Source organism: Aphelocoma coerulescens, chromosome 2 (genome assembly GCF_041296385.1).
Source record: "Aphelocoma coerulescens isolate FSJ_1873_10779 chromosome 2, UR_Acoe_1.0, whole genome shotgun sequence".
NCBI lineage: Eukaryota > Metazoa > Chordata > Aves > Passeriformes > Corvidae > Aphelocoma > Aphelocoma coerulescens.
The window spans coordinates 73,616,575-73,643,054 of NC_091015.1; the positions used below are offsets into that span (position 1 = coordinate 73,616,575).

A 26,480-nucleotide genomic window follows, 5' to 3' on the forward strand; every position below is an offset into this window, starting at 1 on the left:
TCCCCCAAATATGTTGGAGAAGGAGAAGAAGACTAGGCACTGGTGTCCAAGATGTCAGCTCAGGGCTCCGTCCCACCCCAGTGCTGGATCCACTAGGAAAAAGGCATGACCTCATGTGACATCCCATGACAGCAGGGCAGAAGGGTCCCCACATGCCTCCCCTCTGTGGGTAGCTGTACCTCCCTTGTGCCCTGTGGAGCCTGCCCCAACACCCAGCTCAGCAACACACGCAGGTCTCCATGGGGTAACACATGCTGTGGTGTCTATCCATGTGCCAGTCACTGAGCTACCACTTTGAGAAACCCACCTTCCAGATACTCAATACCCCCCTCCAACATCCAGAATCACTTCTGATTCCTCCAGGAGCGTAAAGTCTGACAGGGTGCCCACATCAACTATTTCCCAGCAGAGACTGGGCAACATTCAAGGAAAAACAGCTAAATGACTTGGTGAAATCAGCTGGTGAGAATCCCACATTGTTTTTTGCCTCTGAGTCAGACAGTGATTGTAACCTGCTTTTTGTTTCCTGGCCGCTGTTTTGACTGTTCGCCCATGTAGTCCCTCACTTACAAGTTGTTTCCATGCCGTGACACAGGCAGGAGATTCAGAGCAAGGAGCACAGCCAGCAATTGATGCCTCTCTGCAGCTTTTCTGCTCTTCTGGCTGCTCTGTTGCTTCCTGGGAACAGAGATGATGTAGCACAACCTGCAGTCACATTCCAATGGTGGTTATGATGGAAAAGGAAACACTTTAAAGTCCAAGACAAATCTCTCTGACACTCATCACTGTTCCCTCTTGCTCTCCTTCTCCCTTCCCACACTCACTTTCTCCTCCGCACAAAGTCACTGGTGAGCAGTCACTGGTCCTGTGCTGCAGCTGCTCCTCTCACACATCCCCTGCCCTGTGCTCCTCAGGGATGCAAGCAGGGTGGTGGGCGGGGTTTTACCTCAGGGTGTTTGACTCTCAATATTCCCAGTTTAGCCCAGAGATGCACTGAATGGAGCCCATGGATTTACTCTGGGTACCACAACAGTAAATGGAAGAATCCTATATCCGAGGCAGTATTTGGTTTTTCTTTTTCCTCTCTCTTTCCCAGCTTTCCCCCACTGCTTTCCCAAAGATGTAAGTGAAACACAAATGATACAGCATGAAACAGTACAAATGGTTTCTGGTTAAGCCCTGTTTAAAAATAAATGGCATCTTTGCTTTTAGTACATTAGCATCCATTTTTTAAAACAAATCTTGGGGAGGAAGCTATTATACTTCACGTGACGCAGTCCACAGAGTATAAAGCAGTCTCCTCTTCTTCTGTCCTGCCAGGCCATGGGAATGCTGCAACCCAGCAGCAACCCCAGCAGGCCCACATCAGTACCAGCTTTACAGGAAGCTTTGGATGTGCAAAATCCTGTAACAAGAGGCAGAGGGCACGTCTTCAGCCAAAATTACTGTAATTTCAAAGAATGAGCCAGGGCTAGGGGGGACAAGGATGATGGTGACACGTGATTTGCAAAGAGCAAAATAACTTCATCTTCTCCTAGAAAATGCCTCCATCCTGCCCCAGCAAAGCAATGTCCTACATAGCCACAGTGCCTTATAACCCCTGGACTTCTCCAGGCCTCAGGCAGCTGCCATGTATTTACTCTCAGATGCACTGGAGCATAATCACATCTGGGAAGAAACTGGTCACTTCAGGTGTTCCAAGGTCACCATGTGCATATAAATATATAGTTAGATAATGGCAATTATATAAAATTATGCTCTGTATGATAGTATAATGATAACATATGAGTAATGGGGCTTATAATAACACCTCCACTGCTGTGGTTATAAACAATCCTGGTTGTCACTGGTGCTTATCCTTCCAGCGTGACCTCAGCTTAATGACAGTCGCGGACATGGACTGACACCAAACCCTGGTTCTGAGAGGGACTCGCCTTCCCAGAGCAGTGGAAGCAGGATCACCAAGTATCTTGCTGTTCCTGTACAGATCAGCCTGGGGTAGAAGAGGTGAACTGCAGACATACCTCCCTGCAAGGGTATGTGTGGTGGGGGCACACACTTCCCTCTAGGCCACCATCACAGCCTGGGCCAGACAAGCCCTTGTAGATACTTAGAGCTGTAACACCCCCCGATCCCAGCCTGCACAGGCTCCAGGGTCTGCTGCAATCACTTGGGAGTGAAGATGTTTACTGTTCACTTAGAAAAGCCACCAGTAATCTTTCTTTGATTTTAACTAGAAGGCTGGGTCTCACCGTGCCTCAGTAACACCCAAAGTACACGGATGCAGGACCAGGAGACACGAGGTGCTTAGGAAGAGAAGGGGGCACCACCCTCCATTCCCTTGGGTGCTGTCAGCAACAGATGAGGCTGCTGGAGGAAGGCAGGCATGCAATCCCACCAGTCTCCGTGCCCACTTCCATACAGGGCTCGTCTCCTGCAGAGCTGTCATCCCACAGAAGTTTATACACAGGCACAAACTTGGCACAAACCATATTGGCAGCAGTGGGACACACATGCACATAACACTAAGCACAACCACAGGCCTAGACCTGGCACTATCCAAACCCAAGCCACAGCTGGGAAGAGTGACCAAAATCCTTAGAGGGATTATGAACCACCAGAAGCTTAGATTTAGGGGGTTGCTTTTAATTAACAAAGAAGTACATGCTTGATTTTTGCTGAGTGACTCCCTGTTGTTTACATACATGCTCTCTTATTTGAATTCTTTTTATTGATCCCATATGCCTCAGCTCTGGAAGCTGAACCAAGTCATCTTACAAAAATTAACAAAAATAATGTAGTCTTACACATTACTCCCATGATTTGTTCCCCTACACAGGTATTTGTCTTTCCCTACTTTGAAAGTGTTTTCCTCCATCTGCAATCAGGTTTGTTTATTCTCTGCAATATTCATTTCCAGAGGGATGTGGAGGGGCTTGGAGGAAGGATCTTGCCACACCAGGAGCTGCCAGGAAGCAAATGTGAGCAGAGCCCTGGAAGGCAGGTGAGACACTGGGGCAGCAGCAGTCAGGCTTCTCCCTGGGTCCCCAAATCTGCCTCCTCTTCCAGGCTCTTGTGAAGCATCTTTCATAGGCCCTGTTCAGGTCCCATAATGGGATTCAGGACATTGGGAAAAGCTTCTACAACCATGCCCACACCCCTTGTGTTTCCTCTATAAACTGGTCTCACCTTAAGCACACTGATAGTTTTACTGACTCATCTAAGATGGGATTGGTCATTGTTGAAAGAAGTTGACTCCTACATGGAGAAGAGAGGTGAAAGGACCAAATTCATGGCAAAACTCTCCCTTCATCTTGCCATGGTAGGACCCTGTCCAAGCTCCATACAAGTGATGAACAGGTCCCAGCCTAGCCCTGTGCAGCAGCACAGCCCTGTGAAGGAGACACATTTACCACCTTTCACAGCACTCAGCCAGAGAGATCCTCCGGAGTGGCTGCACTGGGTGCCAATTCAAATAATGACATAACAGCATGAACAGCTGTGACACTTGTCTGGAAGGAACAGGCAGAAAGAAAACTCACAAACATCACAGTCTGTATGAGGGACGTGACATTATGGGAAATCACTCATCTTCATAAATAGAATTAGTAAGAGGGTCATATTAACCAGCTGAACTTTAACCAGGACACCTCTAGTTAACTAGTGAAGTTTTCCTCCAAAACCTACATGCAATACAGACTGAAGCCTTTGATTAAACACACACATTAACATACCAGATGTCACACACTTGGTGGAAGAGAGAAGAGGAAAGTTTTCTTACAGCCAGCCCAAGCCCCGACACTGTCTCCCAGAGCTCTCCTGTGGCCGAGAGCCCTAGACCACACATCGGGATGATGTGGGGTGATGTGAAGACAACACAGCTGAGAGGTAGTAGAAATGAGTGTAAAACCCAGCCAACCCACCACTACCACAAGCATTCTTCTGGTTTCTGGGCCACCACAGATATATCAGGCCCTGCTGCACTTCCTCACGCAGCCAACAGGGACTCAGGTCTGGCTACAGCCCAGAATACCCCTGTTACCACTTTGCAACCACTACCCCTGAGGAGCCACCACATACTGCTGCTCCCTACTGAACCTTGTGATGATACAGGCTGGAGGCCCCAGGGCCTGTCACATTTTAGTTGTTTGTAGTTATAGCCCGAGCAAAGATAGAAGTTTCCTTTCCATTCTGATTATGTTTTTAAAATGACACTACCTCATTTAGTGCCACTGGCACTACAACACCGCTCGTGTCAGCTGACTTTGGCAGCAGACATGCTGCAAGCCTTCTCCAGCTAAAAGATCATCAGGAACACTGTCCCTTCCAGGCAACAGCTAAACAGGCAAAGTATAGCTCAGCAAAACTGAACACAGTGTGGCAGAAAAGAGATTAATTCTCTGCTCCTGGCAGTGCTTAGGGCAGAACAACAGAGTTTAGACAAGCCTCAGTATCCCAGGGAGTCAGATATCAATCCCTTGATCTTTGCCATTGCATGTCTCACCCTCCACTCTGACTGGGATTCCCAGGGAGACCAGGAGGAAAAACCTCCAAATGGGAGCAAGTACAGTTAAAAAAAACATCAAAGCTTTCTTGAGAGACATTCAGGAAGGTTCAAGGTCCTGAATTACCTCCTCTTGTATCTAGAGCGCTACTCCTGGGAACTTTCACAGGGCATTTCCAGGAGCCCTCTTCCTAGGGCCTGACCCACAGACCCCCATTCCATAGAATGGTTTGGGTTGGAAGGGACCTTAAGATCATCTAGTTCCAACCCCTTGTCATGGGCAGGGACACCTTCCAGTAGACCAGGTTGTAAAAGTCTTATCCAGCCCAGTCTTGAACAGTACCAGGGACAGGGCACCCACAGCTTCTCTGGTCAACACAACCAAGCAATGGGATGAGACACACTCACACAGGGCAATCCAACAGCTCCCAGAGCACCTTCCCCACTAGCTGTAGTGCCCAGGATGAGCAGGAACTGCTGGAAGCAGCAAGAGTCATCTACCTCTCACAACTGGGAGACACACACACACTACTACAGGCATCTGCACCCACCTGGGCTTAAATACAAGTTTTTTAGCCAAGATCCAGGAAAACACTATTACCTACTAACTGGGGCCAGTCCTCCAGGTTTCTCAAAGTTTGTCATCTTGACACTGGCACAGATCTCAAGAAGGTGAGACCGTGAAATTACCAATGTGCTTGGTAATGGATTATGCTAAAAAAGGGTCAGCGTCAGGAAGGATTTTTCATTTGCTACATGATACTACTAAGGAAAAAGATACAGGGTGCTCTTTCTCAGAGGCTTTGCCCTTCTTCAGACATGTTTTATAACCCCATTCTGAGAAATCAGAGATCCTGCAATTTCCCCTTCTTGGATAAAATACAAGCACATCTTCAAGGTGTGGACACAAGACTTGCTTGAAAGCTCTGACACAGTTATTCCAGCATCCCTGCTGAATTTTAAAGTGCAGCTATGTCTAGATGCACTGCTTGCTAGCCCAACTAGTGCTCAGATTAGGAAAAGGAATGACAAAAAAGGATTTAGTTTTTTTTATATTGAGTATCACAGTACAGATTTGAAGCCTTGAGTTTGCCTGTTGGACACCTGTGAGACTGAGCATGGCAGTGGCTGTAGACATAGCCACTACATAGGTGTTAACAAGGTGTTCTCTGGCCTGAAAAGCTCAGCATGAGATGTCCCATGCAAGAAGTAATCCATGGTAACAAGGGGAAAGTGTTTCCTCTGAGAAGTATGATTTTGTGGGTGGTATGGGATGCTGGTTTGGTTTTATTTTTGTTGTGGGTTGCATTGGGTTTTGGGATTTTTTGGCGTTTTTTAATTATGAGATATCCATGGAAAGCTCTGTAGAAAGACAAGCCTTTTTGTTCAAATTTTCCATGATTTCTGGTTTCCAAAGACTAAGAAGCTTTCAGACCAAAAAAGTTGTGGAGCTTGAAAGGACTTGCAGAGCAGGCACCAGGATCAAAGGACAGTGGAAAATGTACTTGCAAGGGCAATCCTTCTGAGAGGCACACCTTCAGTGCCTAAAGAGGAGGAAGGATTCCCAGGAGGACTCATGGGCCTCATGGAGAAGCATGACAGAATGATGATGGAGTGGGTGGCACCACCCATAGGGTCACCCCAGAGCAAAAATGGGAGACCAGGAAAGGTGTTTTAAGAGGGTGATGTGGGTTGTGTTTGTCAAACTGGAAGGGTGGATCAGACTGAGGGTAGTGTAGAAGGGGTTGTGGGTGTGGGTGGGTGGATGGATGTGCACACACAGAGGTTAAGAAGGTAAATGACATCTTTTGTAATCTCAAAAAAGATGGAGAATTTAAAATCAAGGGATTTGGTTACAAATAGCTCTGAAATAAAAGATTTTTGAAGAAAACTAGTCTTCATGACAAGTGCAGGAGTTGGGAAGGGAAATTGCACCTTGAAGCTGGGATCAAATCAAATTTGCATCCATTCACTTTTTTTATTTTCTGAAACTGGCCAGGAGATGTTTGGGTTGCTTAGACTAGTGTGATTTGGAATTTTAAATAATGGAAATTCAGAAATGTGTATCTTTTTCTTGGAGAAGATTGGTTGGTATTTTTCTTCAAAGTTGCCAGGTGAGGAGCTGGCAGTTCACTCATCTACCAGGTGGGAAGCCAGGCAGTTTGCCCATACTGGCAGCTGGTAGGCACATTGGCTGCCAGCAGCTGGTGTCCATCATAAGTCTGACAGAATGGACACATTCCCATCAGAAAGCTTGTTCCTCAGCAAACAGCAAGATCTTCTGAAGGAAAAGTGCTGTGCTGGAACCTTTTAAGTCTGCTGCAAGTCAACACCTGTGTTACTGTGTGGACTGGTAAGTTGCTCCTGCTTTGTTGCACATTCACAGAACAAGACAAGAGCCTTCAACACACACACACGAAAAAAATGACTGTGTTTAAGTGGAATAATATCAGTGCTGAATTTACTCTAAGCAAACTGGTGGGGGAAAAAAATGCACATGCATGACCAGAATTTTGACCTGCAAGTGACAATGGTGGTATTCTCCCCAACCTTCATCCTGAAAACCTGTTCTCAGAGGCAAAACTATCAAGACCTTTCAGATAATGTATTGAGGTGAAGAGCCCCACAGATGACACACAGGGTTTTCAAGGATGTGTCACCCAGTTGGAAAATCCTACCTTCAGATACTGAGTAATTGTAGCTAAACTAGAAGTACTTAACAGTAAACATCACCCTCATGTGTGATGCTCAAAACCACAGCTGTGATTGTCTCTTGTAAGCACTGCAGGATGTGGGTGTGGAAGGAAATTAAGGAGCACGGATGTCTGAAATTGCACAGCAGGATGTAGCCTCCCAGCAAGTCCCTCAGAAACTCGGAGCAGGAGGCCCCTTTCTGCTGCAAGGACAGGCAAGGCTGAGGGAGCAAGCAAAGAGAAAAGGGGGCTGTGAAGGAGCAGACTTTGCTTTGTGCAGCCTGCCACGCATCCCACATCCACCGCCTGGGGTAGCTTCAGCTCCTCCAGGTGCTCCTGGTATCTCCCAAGCCACAGTCTCCACCAGACTTTGCAGGAGAGTAGATCTTTAGTAATGCTGCACTCCATCTACAGAGAGCAAGCACCAACGCTGTCTGCACACCACTGCAGCAGCTCCCAGGGCTAATCCAGAGCCTGCCCCACACTCTTTAAAAGGATTTTAATGTCATTTACTCTTGAGAAAGTAAGTAAGAGCCATGACTCTTGATCCCACCTCTTCTACCTTCTTTTATCCTCAAAATTTCCATTAAGCACCTCTGATGTATTCAAATTCTTACCACAAATTTTCTATGTTATCTTTTTAAAAGCAGTTGAAGATTACAACAAAACGAGACAATGTCTTTACACTGATTTTTTAATGTTGCACATATTGCATTTTGTAACATCAGAAGAAAAAAACCCCAAAGTAAACCTTGAAGACAGAAAATAAATATAATTTTATGAATATATGCGAGAGTGCAAAAAACTGCATCTGTAAAACATTTAAATGCTGAATCATACCACAAAAAAAAAAATTTACAAAAGCACTTATTTTTTAATGCATGTCAGCTTTCTTCTTATAAACACAAAAATATTTTAACAAATCTTACAAAGATCAAACCCTTTTGCCCTTCACCAGGAGAAAAGTGGTGAAGAAAGTGTATTACCTGGAGGAAAAGAAAAAAAAAAACAAAAAATGGATAAACAGAATGTAAAACCTGCGAGGGGCAGGACAAGGGTCCGTGGCCACTGCTGGCTCACGCCGCACACACAAACACACCCAGTGCCAGACTTGGACACTTCCATCTACACACACTTAAAACACAGGCTTTTTTCAGAAATAAGCAACGCTGGGGCAGTTAAAAGAGCTCTCACATGGTGACCTTTGGTGCCTATGGATGCCAATGCCAGCATGGTACGGAACAGTTCTGCTTCTCTTCATTCCCAAGCCTTGCTCATTAGGGAATGCTTAGACCAGCTGAGCTCCAAACAGCTCATGTGAACTGAAGCTTCTGTGAAACTGGACCAGGCCAATAGCAAGAGACTTGGAAAATGAAAGGAACAGAGATTTGCTCTGGATTCTGGGGAGTTCTGGAGGTGGGTGGGTAGCTTTGGAAAGGGCCAGCTTGAGACAGGGTCCTGATGAAACTCCAGGATACGCTTGCACATGGTGAGAAGGCCCAGCATGACACATGCCATAGAGATGGTGGCACTTGAAGCCTCACCTGGATGAGTCCCTTGTGCACCACATCCACTGCATGGGCCCCAGAAAGCCATAAAGCTCAGGCACCTTCTTGAAATTTAAGCAATTCGCTGCACACGTGCTGCAGCATCACACATTCAACCTGTCTGGGATCTCCCGGCACGTGGCCAGCAGAAGCTGCAGCTTCTGTCTGGACATCCAGAAGGCACAAGCAAATTACTGACATCCTTAATTTTCATCCAAGAAAAGAGAAAGTCTCTTGGGAAGAAGGGAGAAGAATTAGGTTGTGTCCTCTAAAGAGCTGGTAGACCTTGTCAACCAGTATCATCTTTTATAGCTCAGATTGTGATGGTCAATAAAATTCCTTGCTAGGAAATTGCCTTTCCTAACAATAGAGATTTACTCAATTCAAAGAACTAACTTGAGGGATCATAAAAAACTCTCTGATATAACTACAAATTAGTAAGCAACATTTACTCTGGACTGCACCAGATCATAGGAATTTACCTTGCCAGGAACACTATGACTTTCTCCACAGGAAGCAGAAAAGCCTTCCAGTACGAATGCAATTAAAATAAATCTATCATACGATAAAGGCAATGATAATTCATCCTTAATATTTTATAATTACTAATTATAAATTATATTTGCATTGTATAAATTATAATAATAAATTATAAAACCACATTGGTTATGAGAAACTTGAGTGTCAAGACACAAAACAGACCTTTGGACTTCCTGTTCAGCAACACGATTCAGCTCTCACTTCATTACTTTACTAACTAGAGGACAAATGAAAATGAGAACAAAGTTCTCCAGAGCCTCAGCAGTAAGTTCACCTTCCAGCAGACTGCAGAAGAACCAACTCTTGCTGTTTCAGAAAAGGTACATCTTTATTTCCAGCCATGTAAATTACTATCTCATCCCACACACTCACATGTGAGAGATGTCTGACAACTGTTTTATAACTAGCACACTCTGTTCAACTGCTTCAGCATATTTATAAGATTATCCTCCTGTGTAAGTATACCCTAAAAAGCCTGCAGAGAGTTTGGATCCCTAAATTATGAATCTATGCAAGTATTTTTGATTTATATAATAAAAATATGTATAGAGGATGTAGATTTTAAAATTTTTTTCCCAGCACATGTCCAAAGTCTACTTAGCAATAGAAGCATCTCTTCTGTGAAGCTCAGTTGTAAGGCTCCCTTACCTATGAGCTCTAACAAAGCAGTCCTTATTTAGATCTTACAAGAGAACTTCTGAAGTCTCAATAGGTTTTTCTAAACAAGCCAAGTCTGGAATTTCTATCTTTGGTCAGGTATCTCAGCATCAAATTTCTTATTAAAACCTGGGAGAAAATGGTTGCAAGATTTTTATCCTCATACAAAGAAATCTACTAACTTTGCTCTAAGAATCTTTGGCCGGAAATACAGGATGAAAAATATGATCATAAAAGGAATTAGTTTGAGAAAGAATGACTGGGAGAAGATTACAGTGCAAAACAGATTTCAAATTTTTAAAGCAGTAGGCACTACAGCACAACCACCCATTGTGGTACCAGAGAACAGAGCAGCCTAAAGTTGATTTTATTGTCCCATTGTGGAAATGCAGTTGTTTCTGCCCACCTGTATTTATTTATTCATGCAAATATGGAGGCAATATCCAGTTTTTCTTAGTTCATTCAAGTAAAATTTGTGCACATTTTAAATTTATCTTGGGACATCATGCTGTGTTACTGGACAGCCAACAAGACGTAGCATTTAGCATCATTAAAGCACGGAGAAACATTCATTACTGTTATCCCTCATGCTGCTCTGGGGTAAGTAACTCCATGCACCAAAAATAAACCATCACTTACTGGAGGGCAGGACCGAATACCTACCATAGTTCTGGAGTGAATACTGCAGAGATGCATTTAATGCTGTAGCATGACAAATATCTTCTTTTTATTAAGAGATGGATTTGGGAAGAGGTGTCATCATCCTCATTTTAACACAAGGACATGGAATGCTGAATGGGATCTTCAGCTGTATTTAACAGAGACCCAGTGACTTGATGGGAAATGATGTGATATGTGGCCATGGAGATTTGTGGCCAGATGCAGTACAAATCCAGATTTCTAGCACTGCTCTCTTAGGTTGAGGAACTGACCTTTAAACACGTAGAGCCCAATTTTCATAAGGCCTGAATGCTCCTGGTTCAGAAGGAATGAAGTACTTCCCACTTCTGTTCTCCAAGAGAGACATCTGTGAATGCTCTCAATGTAACATTAAAGGCCTAAAACCCCCAAGGTGTCTCTCAGTGGTTAAAAGGCCCAAGAACAAACTGGTGATGAGTCCAGGGTGGGCAATGTGCTCCTGTGTGGTACCTGCACTGCCACAGCCCTGAGCTCGCCCCTGGCTGCTGCCCTCATGCCAGCCACCTGCCACAGGGGCAAGAACAGAGATGGGAAGAGCAGTGAAGCCTGGTAGTAACATGCACCAAATAACATCACACTGATGGAGTTCAGGAGGGTGGATCTACAGATATATTGATTAAGAAGAGTCCCATGTAGTCAGTCCTGGCTTTTTTCTTTCTCCCTAATTACTACTAGTATTATTTGTCATGCTTGCAATAAATCTTTTATAAAGTGACTTTAATGTTTCTTATAAAGTTAAAAAAAAAAAAAAAAAAAGGCAACACAAAAGCAAAAGCCAACACTGTAAAAAGATTCCTGCTAAAATGTTTCTTTGGAAACTCTGTGAGCATAGCCAGTTGGTGCAAAATAGCTGCATTCTGGAAAACAAAGCAATGGGGCTTTACTGCTCCCAGCACTCTGCACAGCTACTGCTCGACTCGGCCAGGTCAGGGTCTACTTAATGCACATGCTCAACTATTCCCATGCAATGAAAAGCCAGGATACATGGGGCACTGGACACAGCCTTTTAAAGAAAATCATTGTTGTAAAGCCTTAATTTTAAGCTCTAAAGTGTCTAGGGCTTCCTTCTTGGTCCATTTGTTGCACCTACCCAGCCAAACGAAGGGGTGCCTGTAGCTCATGCTCTCCTTATCCAGTTTTTGTGTAAAGACTCCAGCTAAAGTCTGGGCTACCAATCCACATCCAGACTTTTTAGATGCCTGGACTAGGGCTGAGACTGCCAGGCTGTGTTAACTCCTGCATGAGTAATTTATACCAGTTTTGGTACCCCCACCAGGCATCTAAACTGATGCAAGAGAGCTGCCTTCAGCTGCGTTTCTTTAACAGAGGGAAGAACCTGGGAGTTTCATTAACACAACAGTATTAATAAAAAAAAAAATCAGACACCTTCATTCCAATAGGCATTTTAGCTAAAACAGACCAGCAGAAAGAGGGAAGAGGACAAGGAAAGAAACCAGACTAGCAAAGGATGCATCAGTCATGGGTAAGATCACAAAACATGAAAAACTCTCAAATTTTAACACGCAAAAGATATTGGTGCATTGCAATGCTGGTTATGGTTAAAGAGACTGTACAGTTCCTACATCTTTGTCCTTTATGCTTCGTTAAAGTAAGACTTGCAACTTCAAGTTCATAAATAAAATGGAAATGACAGTAGTGCCATAAAAACATAGGTAGAAAAATAGTGCAAAGCCAAGGGCTGGACACTTTAATCTGTCACAAGTACCCCAAAGCACTACCATTAGTGCTCTTCAAGAAAACATATACAGAAAACATTCTTTATTTATTATAAATGGCAGTTGCCTGCATTGCACTCTGTATTTAGAATGTACTGACTACCTTTCTGCTTCCCTTCAAAGCTGAGGATGAAGAATAAATATAGCCTTTTGCACTGAAGAGCACTGCCTGCCCTCCAGCCACGACTGGTAGCAAAGTCAGACAGTATTTAGAAAAGAAATCAATTAAAAAGTAAAACAGACAGTATCATTTAAGGCCTCTGTCCTTGCTAGTCTGCTCAACAGACTACACTTTCTCAAAAGAAGAACACCAACCACTTCTGTTACAGTAACCAGAGAGCAAAGTTAAACAGAAAAAAGGTCACATTTACAGCTGCCAAGAAGGCAAGGTTCCTGAGGCTCGGCCAAACACCACACACAGACGCTCCTCGCAGCACTCTGGGTGACCTGCGCTGTGTGCTCAGAGAGGGGCAGCCGGGCGGAGCGCGAGCCCGACACCACGCTTGGGCTGAGCATCTCCTTCAAACTTCACAGCCCTTATGGAAAGGGGTTTGGAATTACAACCAATTCTATAGTGCAAACTCGTATCTGTTCCCACAGATATAAAATGCACAGACTGGAGTCCAGAACAAAAGCGCTACCGGCCCCGGTTGTGAGGAGCACCATCCATTAAGGAAATAAACTCCAGGGAGAAGAGTCTGATCTCAGCCACTCCTGAGTGAGCCTGGAGTAACTCCACCTCTTCAGGTGTAATTGATACCAGGGTCTGAATCGGTTTGGTGGTGAGGCACCAAATTAAAATGAAGCACTTATTAAATGACAGCCTTCCAGATTTAGAGTAACTAAAAAATATCAGTAACAGAGTTTGTTAACCTTGAGCAGGACAAAAGAAATACCCACCAATGGATGGAACTCACATTTACACAGCATTTCTCAAGTATTCACTTCAGCAGGTCCATAAGGTTTTAAAGGAGAGCTTGTCTTGGCCTGGTTTCAATAACTTTTTAACAGGGTTCTTGCTGCCACCCCACTTTCAACGTAAACTGCTGAAAAAATATACTGACTGCCTAGAAAACACATTTCCCATATGTACTTGGTATATCCGTGCCCATGCTGCCACTCTGTACACACACAGCCAAGATCCCAACACTCTGCACAAATGGGAATGGTATCACAGTCTTTCTTACAGTATTACCTTCACTGTGAGTTTGCTACACCCATGGTACTGACAAAAGGCATGCCCAATCGTAGGGAATTATGCATATTCCTAATATTTCCTGGTACATAGGTCATGTTTGATGTGAAGAAAAAGCAGCTTTCTCAAGGTAGTGCAGCATCTCAAAAGAGAGCCCTATCTTAGAAACAGTTTTGTTATTTGTTTACTTCTGTAGTTGAGATCAATGGTAAAAATCAAATGGATTTCAATGCTGAAAGAAATGTCATGGCAGTCAATTGACAGGAAACTACCAAACATATTTTCTTAATGGTTTGTTACCTTTAACGGGACACAAGCTAGCAGACAGAAGAACCTAATCAGGCTTCTCCCTCTTTTATAAAAGACCCAAAACTTTGTGAGAAATCTGAGTGTCGTCAAGAACCAACAGCAAGCATGACAGTAATGACTGGATCTGCAAAGGCAGAGTAACGCAGCAGGATCAAGTCATGTGCAGCTGATGGAAAATGGGAATGTTCTATTAGTCTTGAATGGGAGATCATATTTATGGTATGAACTACTGAATGGCGTCCTGTTTTCCTCTTCAGGAAGCAAAAACCTACACCATATGTACTGCACAATAATCTAGACTTTTCCCCCGCTAGGACTTGTTAGTGATAGAGTAGCCTGTAAAGAATAGGCACTTATCTCAAGGATTGGCAAATAAAAGGGAGCATTATTTGGTAGGTACGGCACCAAAACACAACCATTGTGCTTTCTCACATACAGATGCTGTACAGATGGAGACTCAAAAAGACACAGAGTTTTAGGTTGTTGGTGGGCTGTGTTTTTTCTTTTTGCTCCGGCAAGATTTGCAAATGCAACAGATGATGCATGGAGATGCCACAAGCAGCAAGGGAGAGGTCACCAGTGCTATGATACCTAGTCCAACGAGGATCCCCACAACCTGAAAGACACGGGGGAGAAAAATATGTATTTAGACAGCATGAAAAATAAAACACACATGTGCATGCAAAAACATAGCATAGGTCACAAAAAAGAAAAGATGAAAACATGAAAATAATCATTCTGGTCCTCCTCTGAAGGGTAAAATCTCTTTGCTTCATGCATGTATGAGAGCTCTGCCCAGCTGGCTTGGAACACACCTGTGTTCTGTTCCACATCACTGAAGCCCGCGAGTGGCCCAGCTTGTTTCTGCAAGGGCCTCTGTCGTAATGCCGTAAGAAGATATCATTCTGAAAAACAAAAGGAGAAGCTGTAAGAGCAGGTTACAGAACTGCAGGGAGAGGTTCAAGACCGGAGTGGAAACACAACCTTCCTGGCACTGCTTCGAAATTGCCAGCTGCCAGCAGACAAGTTCACCTGTCTTCTAAATAATTACCTAGAGAAACTTCTCTATGTTTGGCATATGTTTGGCACCTGAGCTATCATACAGCATCTTTCTTCCCCCACTTTTAAATAGCACAAGCACATGAGTTTCACCTATTGCACAAGCACCTGGCTTATAATTTGGTGATGATAAAGGAGACTGAAAACAACAGGCATTTCTGAAAACTAGCAATGTGAGGGATCATCTTCCTGAGATATTCTACCTTCTGTCCTCCTGCTACCTACACTTCACAGAAATCTTCTTCTAAGACTTAATAGGAAAATATAAAAAGTACAAAAATCCTGTTTCATTTCTCTTTTATCATTAATACTTATTAAATTACTCATTTTTTTTCTTCAGAAGGTGACTCATGCCCTGCATTACCCTCCCTTAACCACTGTGCTGTAACCTGATGCTGCTTCCCCTTTCATTTTTGAGCCCTACTCTCTAGCTTTGCAGGTATTACCTTCACCTACGCCTGGAGCTCCTGTAACCCCATACATTTAGAAAAACTACATTTGAATCGCACAACTAAAGAGTTTCTTTCTCTCTTTCTCCCTTTGAACTGACAAAAGCTCAAAAGGGCATGTCTGCAGAGTCTGCAAGAATCTGACACTCTTCTAGTTCAGCACAGTGTTAAGCAATCACTGTGTACTGCATGTACTCTGAGGCAAGCCCTAAGACTCGTGTTGAAAAAGCACGTTCACCCACACAGAAAGGGGACAGAACACTAAGGGAAACCTGTTTAGCATGCTGAGTAAAAGAAGGATGAAGAATGAGGAAGTCTCATTGTTTGCTGGCTGTGGAGTACAAAAAAGAAGACAAAAAAAGCCATGCAGGACAAAACATTTTATTTCAAGTGCTGGTAAAAGTCCTTTTCACACTCCCACGGTTGTTACTGATGACTGTGCCAAAAGGGCAAGCTGCCATATACACAAGTGCATTACTTCCAGGACTCTTATTTCTGCTAGGATACTTGAAGTCCACACAAGTTGAGAGTGGTTTGCAACCTCTGAGAAATAACTAGCAACATGCACTTTACAGTCCATGTTCATGATCCAACATTTTTATCCTCAAGCCTAATAACCATTCTCTTCAGCAAACATGGCACTAGAGATGGGGCAGTAAAGGAAACCTAGCTCCTCCTCCCTAGGAGGGAGCCCTTAAGCACCATACCATGGAACAACCCCCTTCACCCAGTACCATACCATTTTTTGGATAGTCTGTTTCCTTTGCTGTTGAAACAGGGGGAAGGCATTTATTTCCCTCACTCTCAACCAAACTGTTTTTAGCTACTAGAAGAGGAAATCAGAGCAAGGTATTGCTGGAACTAACGTCCAGAAAGCAACAAGTCAGTCCCATTTCCCTCAAAGAACAAACATGGATCCACAGACATGGCTATAACCCTTTATGGAAGAAATAAAAACGACACTGATATAAATAAAAGCACTGGGTGAGAGAAGAGAAAGAAACTGAGTAAGAAGCTGAATTGAGCCAAGAAATTTGCTAGGACAACAATGAATTAACAAAGAGCTTGCACAGAGCCTCAGACTAACCCTAACCCTGTTGCTCTTTATCTTGGTGTTTTTTCTGCAATACTTACATCCAAGTTCTGTAGACAGTACCAGCAAAACGTGTGCTTGCAGTTCTTGCACATCATCTGAGCACAGCCCTCGTTTCGCTCAATATAGATCCGACAAACTGGGCACTGCTTAATTGGTGCCTCTGTCGCTGCTCCAATAAGGAATCTAGAAAAGTAAGGAAACATTAAAGTGAGATGTGAACATAACTGTTGGTATTCAGGTCCACTGCCTAATGTATATTGTGCTTATTTTCCAGAGAATCTCATGTTGTTGTCCTAATGCACTCAGTGTGTGAAGCTTCTTATATTCGGTACAATACAATGAAGCATACCCACTACTAGGTGTAAGACTACTAATATCACATAAAAGTGAAAATCCCTTGCCTTGTTCTTTTATGCTACATAAAACCAGCACTCACTACACCCACAATTAATCACCTAGAGCATTAAAACTTAAGACTTTGTTACAGACACCTTGCACAATTCACTTAACAGGACTGGATTATGCAACTCGTAACATTGTCCTTGTCTGAATAAAATAGGCTTAAACTCCACCAAAGTCAGAGATCACACCTAGAGAAGAAAAATCATGGCAAAAGCTTTTTGGCAACTCCTGTTCCATGAAGTCTCTAGCAAGCAGAATGCTCTAGGTTTTGTCTTTCATTTCTTGAAAAAATATGATAGAAAACTCAGAACACGTGACTCAACATAACCTGATTCTGAAAACAAAGATGGATAGCCAAAGACATGACAATTTAAACACAAAAGGGCTTTCTTTCTGTAGATAAATGACTCTTACAACCTGATCTGTAGGTTGTTTTGCACTTAAGGAAAATGACCATAAATCAGGCTACTCACATCAAGTGAAATTTACACTCTGTGTAGGAGTTACGGTCTGTCTATGCAGAGATTGTATAAATATTAAGCAGGGACGATTTCTTAATCACAGTATAGGCAAAATTTGGATCCTGCAATATTGGTATATTGGATTTTTCGTATGGGCACAGGTCATAAGTCTAGCATGTGAACAAAGCCTTTAGGCAGATTTAAAATCCTGGAGGGCTTCATCTTTCAGAAGTGTCAGTTGCAACCCAAGCTTGACAAATACACAAACAATAGTATGTATTAAAAAATAAAATTTATCATTTAAAGTAGTATTTAGACTGAAACTGTATTTAGGAAACACCAGGAGAGACAGACAGTCTCAGAGCTGAAGCTGTGGACCTAGAAGGATGTCATTCCATGAACCTGATGCGAGGCCCTGTGATGAAAAGAACTGAAAGACTGCATGGCCTCCATGGATTCCCATCTTACCCCTGCTCGGTTGGTACTGGAGTAGTTTGGTTTTCCTGGCACAGGTGCTGCGGGTGCCATGCCTCCTTGCAAGAGGAGCAGAAGGTCAGGTGGCAGGCAGGGCACTCCACTGGCACCGGTGCTCCCGACTCACTTGGTGAGATGCGGCACACTGTTTGGCAGTCGGCTGTGGGGCACCATGTTCGCTGGGGGTCCAAGTGGACTTCTGAAATGCAACAGAGAGAGAAATAAAACTCTTTATACAGCCCCCTGCTTGTTCCAGTGACGTGTCTAGGTATACAACATCCAATTCTGCACAAGGGTGTGGGAGCCAAAGAGCTCTGCACCCATGCCGAAGGGCATTTGGGCCTTCTCTTCTTTAGGCAGGTCTGCATTTGTGCTCTGCTCAGCAGTTGCACTGAAAGCATTGCAACAATAGAAATACACTACACAGAACATGTTCCTTGCCTTTTCATAGGGAAGTTCAAAATATGAACCTAACTGCTGCTTGCTGAGAAGCACATGTCTTTTGTAACACTAGGTCACTCCATGTCCTTCACGTGTGCAAGCCATGCAGTAACTTCCATATAAACAGCAGAAAGACTGCAATTAAATTAATGTCAAGCTACTTTCCATGCCTTATTTACTCTCCTCTATCTATAAACTCCAGTTAATATTCACTGTATCATATCACTACTATTTGTCTGGTATCAGATTATTACAGAAATCAACATTCAGGGTGGAGACACTGAGTTACGGTCATCATCACATGGCAGAGAATGATAAATGTTGATCCTCTCTCTCACTTCCCAATCTTTCTTCAAGGAATTTGGACTTGCAACAAAAACCCAGCTGGGACACATTCACTGTTGTTCATTTGCTACTCAATTCCATGAGATGCAGCCGAACACTCACACCCTGCAGAGCTTCCCCAGAAAAGGGCTGTCATGCCTGCAGGAGCTACCTGCCCCTCCTCCCTCCCTGGGAGCTCTCTGGTACCACCACTGAAAATAAATAGATGGAGGGGATGTCTCAGAAGCCAGTGGAAATCCTGACTGTCAGATGGCAAAAGCCATCACAAGCAGATAAAATAAGTTGTCCCACTTGAAACAAAAAGGTGCACAAGGGCCTCATATATACGTTCTCTGGCAAATTTTGCTGAAACCACATGCGGATGTTCATCTTCTCTGCTGCCTGCAGGACACACAGGTACATGGTGCTCTGACTTCAGGTAATTTCTGCGTCAGAGCACTCCAACAGATGTGGAGAATTTCTATACCCATGCAAAGGTTGTCACCTATAATTTAAGCAGTGACAGCAAAACACCTGTATCATCTACCTTCAGCCACTTCATAAATCTAGTTGCATTCTTTCCTCTTACTCTCTTGCACATGCTTTCTCTGCCTCCCAAAACAAACAAACATTTTGCTTTCAATGGAATGAAAGCCAAAACAAATTAGTTCTCAGCTTCATTTGTGGGGAGAAGAGACACATGGCCAAGCAAGTAACTTTTCACATTTTCATACTTTTAAAAAGTAGTGTCCTGACTGAGAAATCTTTATTTTTCTAGGTTCCATTGGTGTCTCTTAATAGAAACTCTGAACTGGGTAAGGCCATGGCCTAGTACTTGCTATTGCATTTAGTCCTTCACACAATAGGTTCTGTATGTTTTCTGTTGAAAACGCAGCTTTGGAAACCTAAATTCCCCTATCCTGTTTTTGGGAGAAAGACGCGGTGTCTGGTTTTGACATCATTGGGAGGAGGAGAGTTGGGTTGTAAACCTGTTTTTTAACAGTTTGTTACAGCAAGATGTAATGCATGAGATGAAACTCCCTCCTCTCCCACTTCCTCCATTTTACAAAGAACCTACAGATGGTGTTTTGCAATCCACGCTGTCTCATACTGTTTGGTTTACCATGGAGTACAAGCAAAACCAGAAAAAACTAAAAAGGCACAGCCAAAAAAGGGAAAAAGGCTATCATCCTGCTCTGGCAAGTTGCTCCGTCTCTTCGTTAGGGCCATTTCTCTCCCAAGCCTTTCCCCTGCTTCCCTGCAGCCAGTTCAGCCACAACTCCCTCTACTCTTAGGAGAAAAGCTTTCCCAAACAGTGCCAGTTTTGGGCAGGGATCTGGCCAGTTTTCATAAAACATGTGAGCAAGCAGGTGAGATGTGGGTGGCAGACAGGGGAAATGCAGCACCCTGAAGAAAATAATTTCCAGCTCAGGAGAGGTACTCACTGAAAGGATGAGTTCATGATTCTTTTTTGCAGAGTATTAGCAACATCTCCTTTTAAAGTGGACTACTTTCGAGTCAGGCATAAAATGGAGATTCTTTTCATCTACCACTTGGCCTACTGAGCAATTGTCACAGAAACAAACAGAATGCATGTGTCCTACCTATTTACCATTTCTCTGTTTCTTTACTTCTGTTGACTACCTCAACCCCATCCTAAATAGACATAAAGCAATACCTGTTTCTTCTACTAAAATATGCTTCACAAAAGCTCTGTGGCTTGGCCCTGACTGGATGCAGAGAAGTTACAGATATGCAAGAAAGCTTGTTTTTTATTTGCATTCTAAGAACACAAAACCCACAAACAAGAGAACAGCATATTTTCAGTGCATTCCTTATTAGATTTACTGATTGTCTATAGATACACAATTCTATGCTAATTACTTCTCACTACTTTTTCACACAATGTTATTGGTCCATTAAAAAAAGAAAACAATGAAATTCAGAAGAAATATATTCTATTAACATAGCTAACACACAGATGGGGTAGCACAGATGGGGTATGGGGGAAATAGCTTTTGGATGTGTAAGTCCTTATTGGGGTTTTCAAAATTTTGCTCAAAATTTATCTCACAACGGAAAATGTCTGGGAGGGCTCTACCAATCACTTGAAAATCAGTAAGGAGTCTCTGGGTAGATTCTGGGTCAGAATTCATCCCCAGCAGATGCCATCAGCAAGGTTTATTGCTAGTTTCAGAAAAAGACTGCCAGACCAGGGCAGGCAGGCTTTGCAGGTAAGGCTCAGGTCTGAGAACAGAGCTTCATGCCAGCAGAAGCTAATAAGCCAAGTCCCACTGATGAGTGCAGAAAGATCAGCCTTGGGGACAGGACTAAATCCAGGATAGGCAAAAGGTCTTGGCTAGGGCTAGCATTAGTGCTGGGTGTCTGGGTCAGAGCTTTAGCTAGCAGGAATCGTTCCCAGACATCAATAAGCTGGATTTATTGCTGGGGCTGAAAGGCAAGGCAAAAGGGCTATGTCTACGTCTGCTGCTTGGACATCAGTTTTACTCATCATAAAGGAGCAAGGACAGATCTTAGAATCATAATGAAGAAAGATAGCAGAGGTGGAACAGGATTTGTCCGACTTAGGCAAGAAAGAAAAGTAAAGGAGGATTTAAAAAAGAGACAAGTTTCAGGCTTCTCTGCATGGGAGGCAGTAAAAAAAAAAGACGTAACAGTGAGTTTGACAAAAGATCATGAGTTCAGCTTTGGCTAGTTACAGAGTAGGAGATACCAGGAAACCAGTAGTTTCAGAATCTTCAGTTAAAAAAGGTTTTACATAAAACAGATGTACTGCAAGAAAGTCTCTTAACTCTTTAATATGGTGATTTAACAAGCTCTGATTTCCATTGTCTAGGACTGTAGACAAGCCACTGATTAGTTCATGAACTGGAGAGACTTCCTAAGGAATTAAGGAATAAACAAGAAGGTGGTAAAACAGGAGAGAGAAATAAAAAATGAAAGCAAGGTTTGGGATTTTTTTCCTTTCTTTTTTGACCAAGTGCCTAAAAATCACAGCTACGATCTGCACTTGCCCATAAACTTTGGGGTATATTTGAGTATTTGGCAGTTTTTGTACTTTATGGTCATTCACAAGGACTCATGTCAGATGAGATTCTGTAAAAACCTATATATTCTTCTATCTGATCAAATTTTCAAGTGCATTGCTTTGCCTAACTTTTATAGACCTCTGCATTGTCTTATGCATTCCCAGTCCACTGCATCTAAGCAGGCAGAGGAAGAACATAAATACAATCTCCCAAGGAGAGTTTGAAAACAGGCAGAGTCAGGGCAGTGTCTCAGACACACCACTCCGCATGGTACCATGCACTGAGGCCTTTGAAAAACACCGCACCTTCCAGCTGAGACTTTCAAGCTGCTGACAGTCTTTAAAACCAGGAATGGGATCTCATCCTTCTGACTAGCAAGTTTCTTCTTCAGCCTTGGCAAGGAACCATCTCCTGATGCAGAAGGGTGATCTCTGGGCATAGGAAAGCTTGGCCTCAGTGAGACCTTCACTTTCAAACTTGTTCACAAAATAGGCCTTACTCAGGAATGAGGGGACCTACTAATCCTCGGGAAGAAAAACGTGCTATTGGAAGAACAGTGAAGCCCCAGGCACGCAATTGGAGACTGTTGCCCACAAGCTTGAGTAAAAGTCTGATAATTCAGAAAGATGCTGCTTTTTCGATTCCTCAATACTGAAAGAATTTTGAATTTGTCTGTGGAGCACAGTCAGACCTAGTGACTGCTCTTAAAACTATTTCAAAGCAAAGGCATCTCCTCTGTCTCTTCCTTAACTCACTCAACAGGCTCTGTCTTTGCAGTATATAACAGTGCTGCCTCCACTGACAAAAGAGAAGGTAATAGGAACAAAAAGGATCGCACCTCGTTCAAACTTCAACCTCTTGTATAACTGAAACTGGTCAACAGGAACCAAACAGGCAATCTGAAATGAGAAACAAATACACAAAATAAGTATTATAAACACAAACTTTAAAAAGTAATAAGCACTGTGTTCAACACACCTGCTTTCCTGAGCTGGCTCTCAAATTCACCTTTTTGTTCCCGCTTGCTATCAGCACCATGTTCCTCCATACCCTGACTACTTCTCCAAAACTTAAAAGCAGTTCTTGACCTCCTCTATTTCAGCCACACAGTCCAGTAGTTCAGCCCATGTCTTTCTTACCATGCACAGGAAAACCTTCTCTGTGGATTCTGTATTTACTTCAGGCTTGTCAATTTTATTTCATGTTGGTTTAGTGTAACAAAGGGTGACATGTTGCCAGCCCTGGAGACTGCAGCATGCTGTTTGTGCACAAGAATATAGCTCAAATGAATGGTTCTTCATTCGTGTCTCCTGGCATTAATGACAGGGGTCACTTAGCTCTCAGGAACTGAAAGCCAGTCTGGTTTCCATTTTTTATTCATTTCATGGGGTTTGGGCCAAGACAGCTAATGCCATCGCTGTTGGAATTTGCCTTAGACACGGAGTAGCCTATTGGGAACCCAACTGAAGTTAAAAAATTTAGTCGGCATAGACAAACAGGCTTTGCTGATACATTTTACACATTACCATAATTAAACTAGCAGCCTAAAAGGCTAAATGCTCTAATCTCCAATTAACAGTCTATGTAAGAAGACGAAGTGCCCTATTTAAACCTAATAAGAAACCTGCACACAGGGTACGGAGGGTTTCAAAAGAAACTTCACAGGCATTTCAGGAGTCACATGTTTGTCAGATGCAGAATGTGGGATCATTCTCTTTATCTGATCTGTTTGTAATATTGTACTAGCACTGGAAATACTTTTTCTCTTTCACTGAAAATAAAACTAGACTAATATAAGACCGGGGACCTGATCATTTGAAGCACTGTGAGACAGTGTAGAACTGACAGCTTCAAAGTGACAGGCTTTCAAATCCCATATCCAGTATCCAACCACAGTCCCTCAGATTACTGTAAAGGGCAAAATTTGCCCTCAGTCAAGTGGACACTGGCCCTTGCTGTCCTCCTGGGCTGCGGGATATAGCATTCATGAGAAGAAATACAAAGTCAAAAATCCAATATATATTCAATATCATGCTGTGAATACATTTTCTTTCACAGATGGAAAAAAGAAAATTAATTTGTATTATAAAATATGAAATTGCTTTATTAATATCTCAAATCGATTGGACTTGATTGCACAAAACTGCATTTTGTAGCAGATGCTTGGATCATTTGTTTAACCTAAACCAGTGTAATACAAAAATGAATCCAAATTATGTCAAGATTTAATAATTTAAAGATTCATATGACTGTAATTAATTAATATTTAAGATTAATATGACTGTAAGACAGATTTTTCTGGAAAACTCTTCACCTGTTCATCCGAAGTCAGCTGAAACACTCTTGGAAAACAAAAAATAACTAAATCAAATGGCTAAAAAGAGCAGTTTCAGAAAAGACACATCATTTCAGTATTGCCCACTCCTCCTCAGGGCAGCTTCACATATAAATAGTTTGGAAAATGAAAAGAGTCGTCTGCATTTCTCTAGCTGGGTGAGCATTGGCAACCACTTTAAATTTTTCTTCATTACAACTAAATTAAAACAGTGAGTCTCAATGCTGTAAGAGCCACTTGAGTGAATTGTTTAGTTGGCCAGGGTCCTTCTGTACTTGCTTTTGCTTTTAACAGACAGTTTTTTCAAGAGCAGTTCTATTGAGCCCAGAATTTCCCATGTATTAAAAATCAGCCTTTTTGATTACAGTGGGAGTGGAGTTATGCATCTTAACACAGGTTTCAATAGGAAGCAGAGGCAGTGCTGAAAGCTTCCCATTCTCCTGGGGAAAACTTGAGCTTACCATGCCAGCTTTCCCCACTGGTTTCACTTAGCTCCATTCTTTTCCCCACGTATCCTCTTCACAGCTCAGCTTCCCCCTCCCTGCTTGCAGCTCTGGGTATTGAACGCACGCAGCCCATCACCTGTGCCTGACTCCCACAGGCTTGGAAAGACCAGGTCCTGCAGCACCCACGCACAGGTCAACCTGAGAGGTGCTGAGCCAAAGCCTCTCACAGATTTAGTACCTTTAGGCATGAGGAAAACAACGCAGAAATTCCTGCTGCCTGAATTCAGTGTCATGTAACAGCTGTATATGCAAACTTAATTAAAAGAAACATGAATATCAGGTCCCCATAAAAACCAGCAAATCCTTTCCTCAGTGAACTTTTAATCTCATTTACACCTTATCGAGAAGGACAGTCATAAGCACAATAAGGGGATTAGGTGTTTATCTCCTCCTGCTTGGCATCAGTCTAAATGTCCATTTCCAGACAACTTCTCGAGCCCCACCTGGGTGTCTGTCCATCCCAAACACCTCCTCTCCTGCACAACCACTCACTCAGCAACCCAGCAGATGGCAAGGAGCCAGAAGAGAAAGACCATGAGCATATCAGAAAGCAGGCTTTTCTTATTCTAGGCTATGAAATTATTCTGTGTAGGAAGAAATGCTAGAGGACAGGTTTGGGAATTTTTTTTTTTTTTTTTTTTTTTTTTTTTTTAAATACTGGGGGTTTTAATAAAAAAAATACGGGCAAGAACTCTCCAGAAAATATCTTGCTTTGACACTTATCAGACTGTTAGGAGTTGAAATAAGTTTTCTGATTTTCCAAACCCTGTAAGCAGTATCTGCAGTTAATATACTCTTGCTATAGAGCACAAGAACACACAAGAGCTATTGCTAAGAACAGCAGCATTCACCTGAAGTAAAAATATCCATGGACAAAAGCAAAATTTTGAAGGCTTACTACCACAAAGGGCTCCACCCGGACCCCTACCAAGCATCCAAAAAGATCATGTCATCAAATGTGTCACAATAACAAGGATCCCTGCTACTACATGAGACAAAAGAGCAAAGAAAGGAAATTGAAAAGGTTCAAAATAATTTAGTTCAGTATACACAGGGGCAAACTTTTCCAGGCAGTGCAGTAACCAGGACCCAAGGAAGAACAACTCCCCTGTTTTTAAACACTGGCTACCACAGTGGAAAGGGAAAATCACTACTCCACCTATTCTCAGGCTTTCAAGGGAGATGCAAGGAGGCAATCTAGCAAATTGAATAGATCTTACTTCCTTTCACACCCATATGAATCAAACCTTGATAATGCCAAGGGAGGGAAGTTCAGCAGGACAAGAGCTTCTAGCAGACAGGCAGCAAGGGTAGATCCTGCACAGGCAGCAACAACAGCAGTTTTGAAAGGGTGGCATTGCCCACCTCTGCCAAAGCCCCACTCACAGAGGCACTGTCTTGTTTTGCAAGGAGTGTAAAACGGTTTCAACAGGGGCTGTGGTTTGCTTTTGAAAGGGGTATGGGAGTTCAATCTCTTTATTTTGAGAAATTACACCCACAACTTTCTTCATCAAGCTACCATGCTCACTAGAGTCATAATTAAATACTAAATTATTCATGTTCTCCATTAAAGAACTCTTCTCTTATTTAACGACAAATAAAAACAAAATTAAGGCTCTCTCACTTGCTCCCCTAGGTTTTATTTTAAAACAAGTAAGTAAGAAGAACAAAAATTTTTATTCTGACCCTGAAAAAGATAGGTCAGCCTGCAATGTTTTCTCACGTTCCTTCTCATTTTACCATTTCAATCTCCTCGAGCAAAATGTACACTGACTTTGAAATTAAAAATATAACTGATATTTTAAACCGAGTCCCAGTGGGATTTTGTGTTTGGCTATGTATGGAATATAACACAATTAAGAATTTTAAGATCTGGGTTACTGTCCTATTTCAGCATTGCTTTACAAAGTGCTGACAACCCTCTGTCAGGTTAGCACTGGTGTAGATCAGGGATTTACACAGACAGATGGACAATGAGCAGGATCTGCACTGCATGCAAAGGC

At 42.8% G+C, this 26,480-nt stretch overlaps 1 protein-coding gene across 4 annotated transcripts in view; it reads right to left on the reverse strand.

The window, feature by feature from the left end:
- Window positions 1–7,873: 7,873 nt before the first annotated feature.
- RNF144B (ring finger protein 144B) overlaps window positions 7,874–26,480 on the reverse strand; it is a 96,768-nt gene continuing 78,161 nt past the window's right edge. For all 4 annotated transcript variants that reach the window (XM_069008006.1, XM_069008004.1, XM_069008005.1 and 1 more), the window contains 5 exons: window positions 22,475–22,535; window positions 17,816–18,020; window positions 16,523–16,667; window positions 14,696–14,785; window positions 7,874–14,496 (listed from right to left, as the gene is read on the reverse strand). In XM_069008006.1, coding sequence (XP_068864107.1) covers window positions 14,356–14,496; window positions 14,696–14,785; window positions 16,523–16,667; window positions 17,816–18,020; window positions 22,475–22,535 — 642 coding nt within the window. In that variant the 3' untranslated portion in view covers window positions 7,874–14,355. The remainder of the gene's footprint in view (window positions 14,497–14,695; window positions 14,786–16,522; window positions 16,668–17,815; window positions 18,021–22,474; window positions 22,536–26,480) is intronic.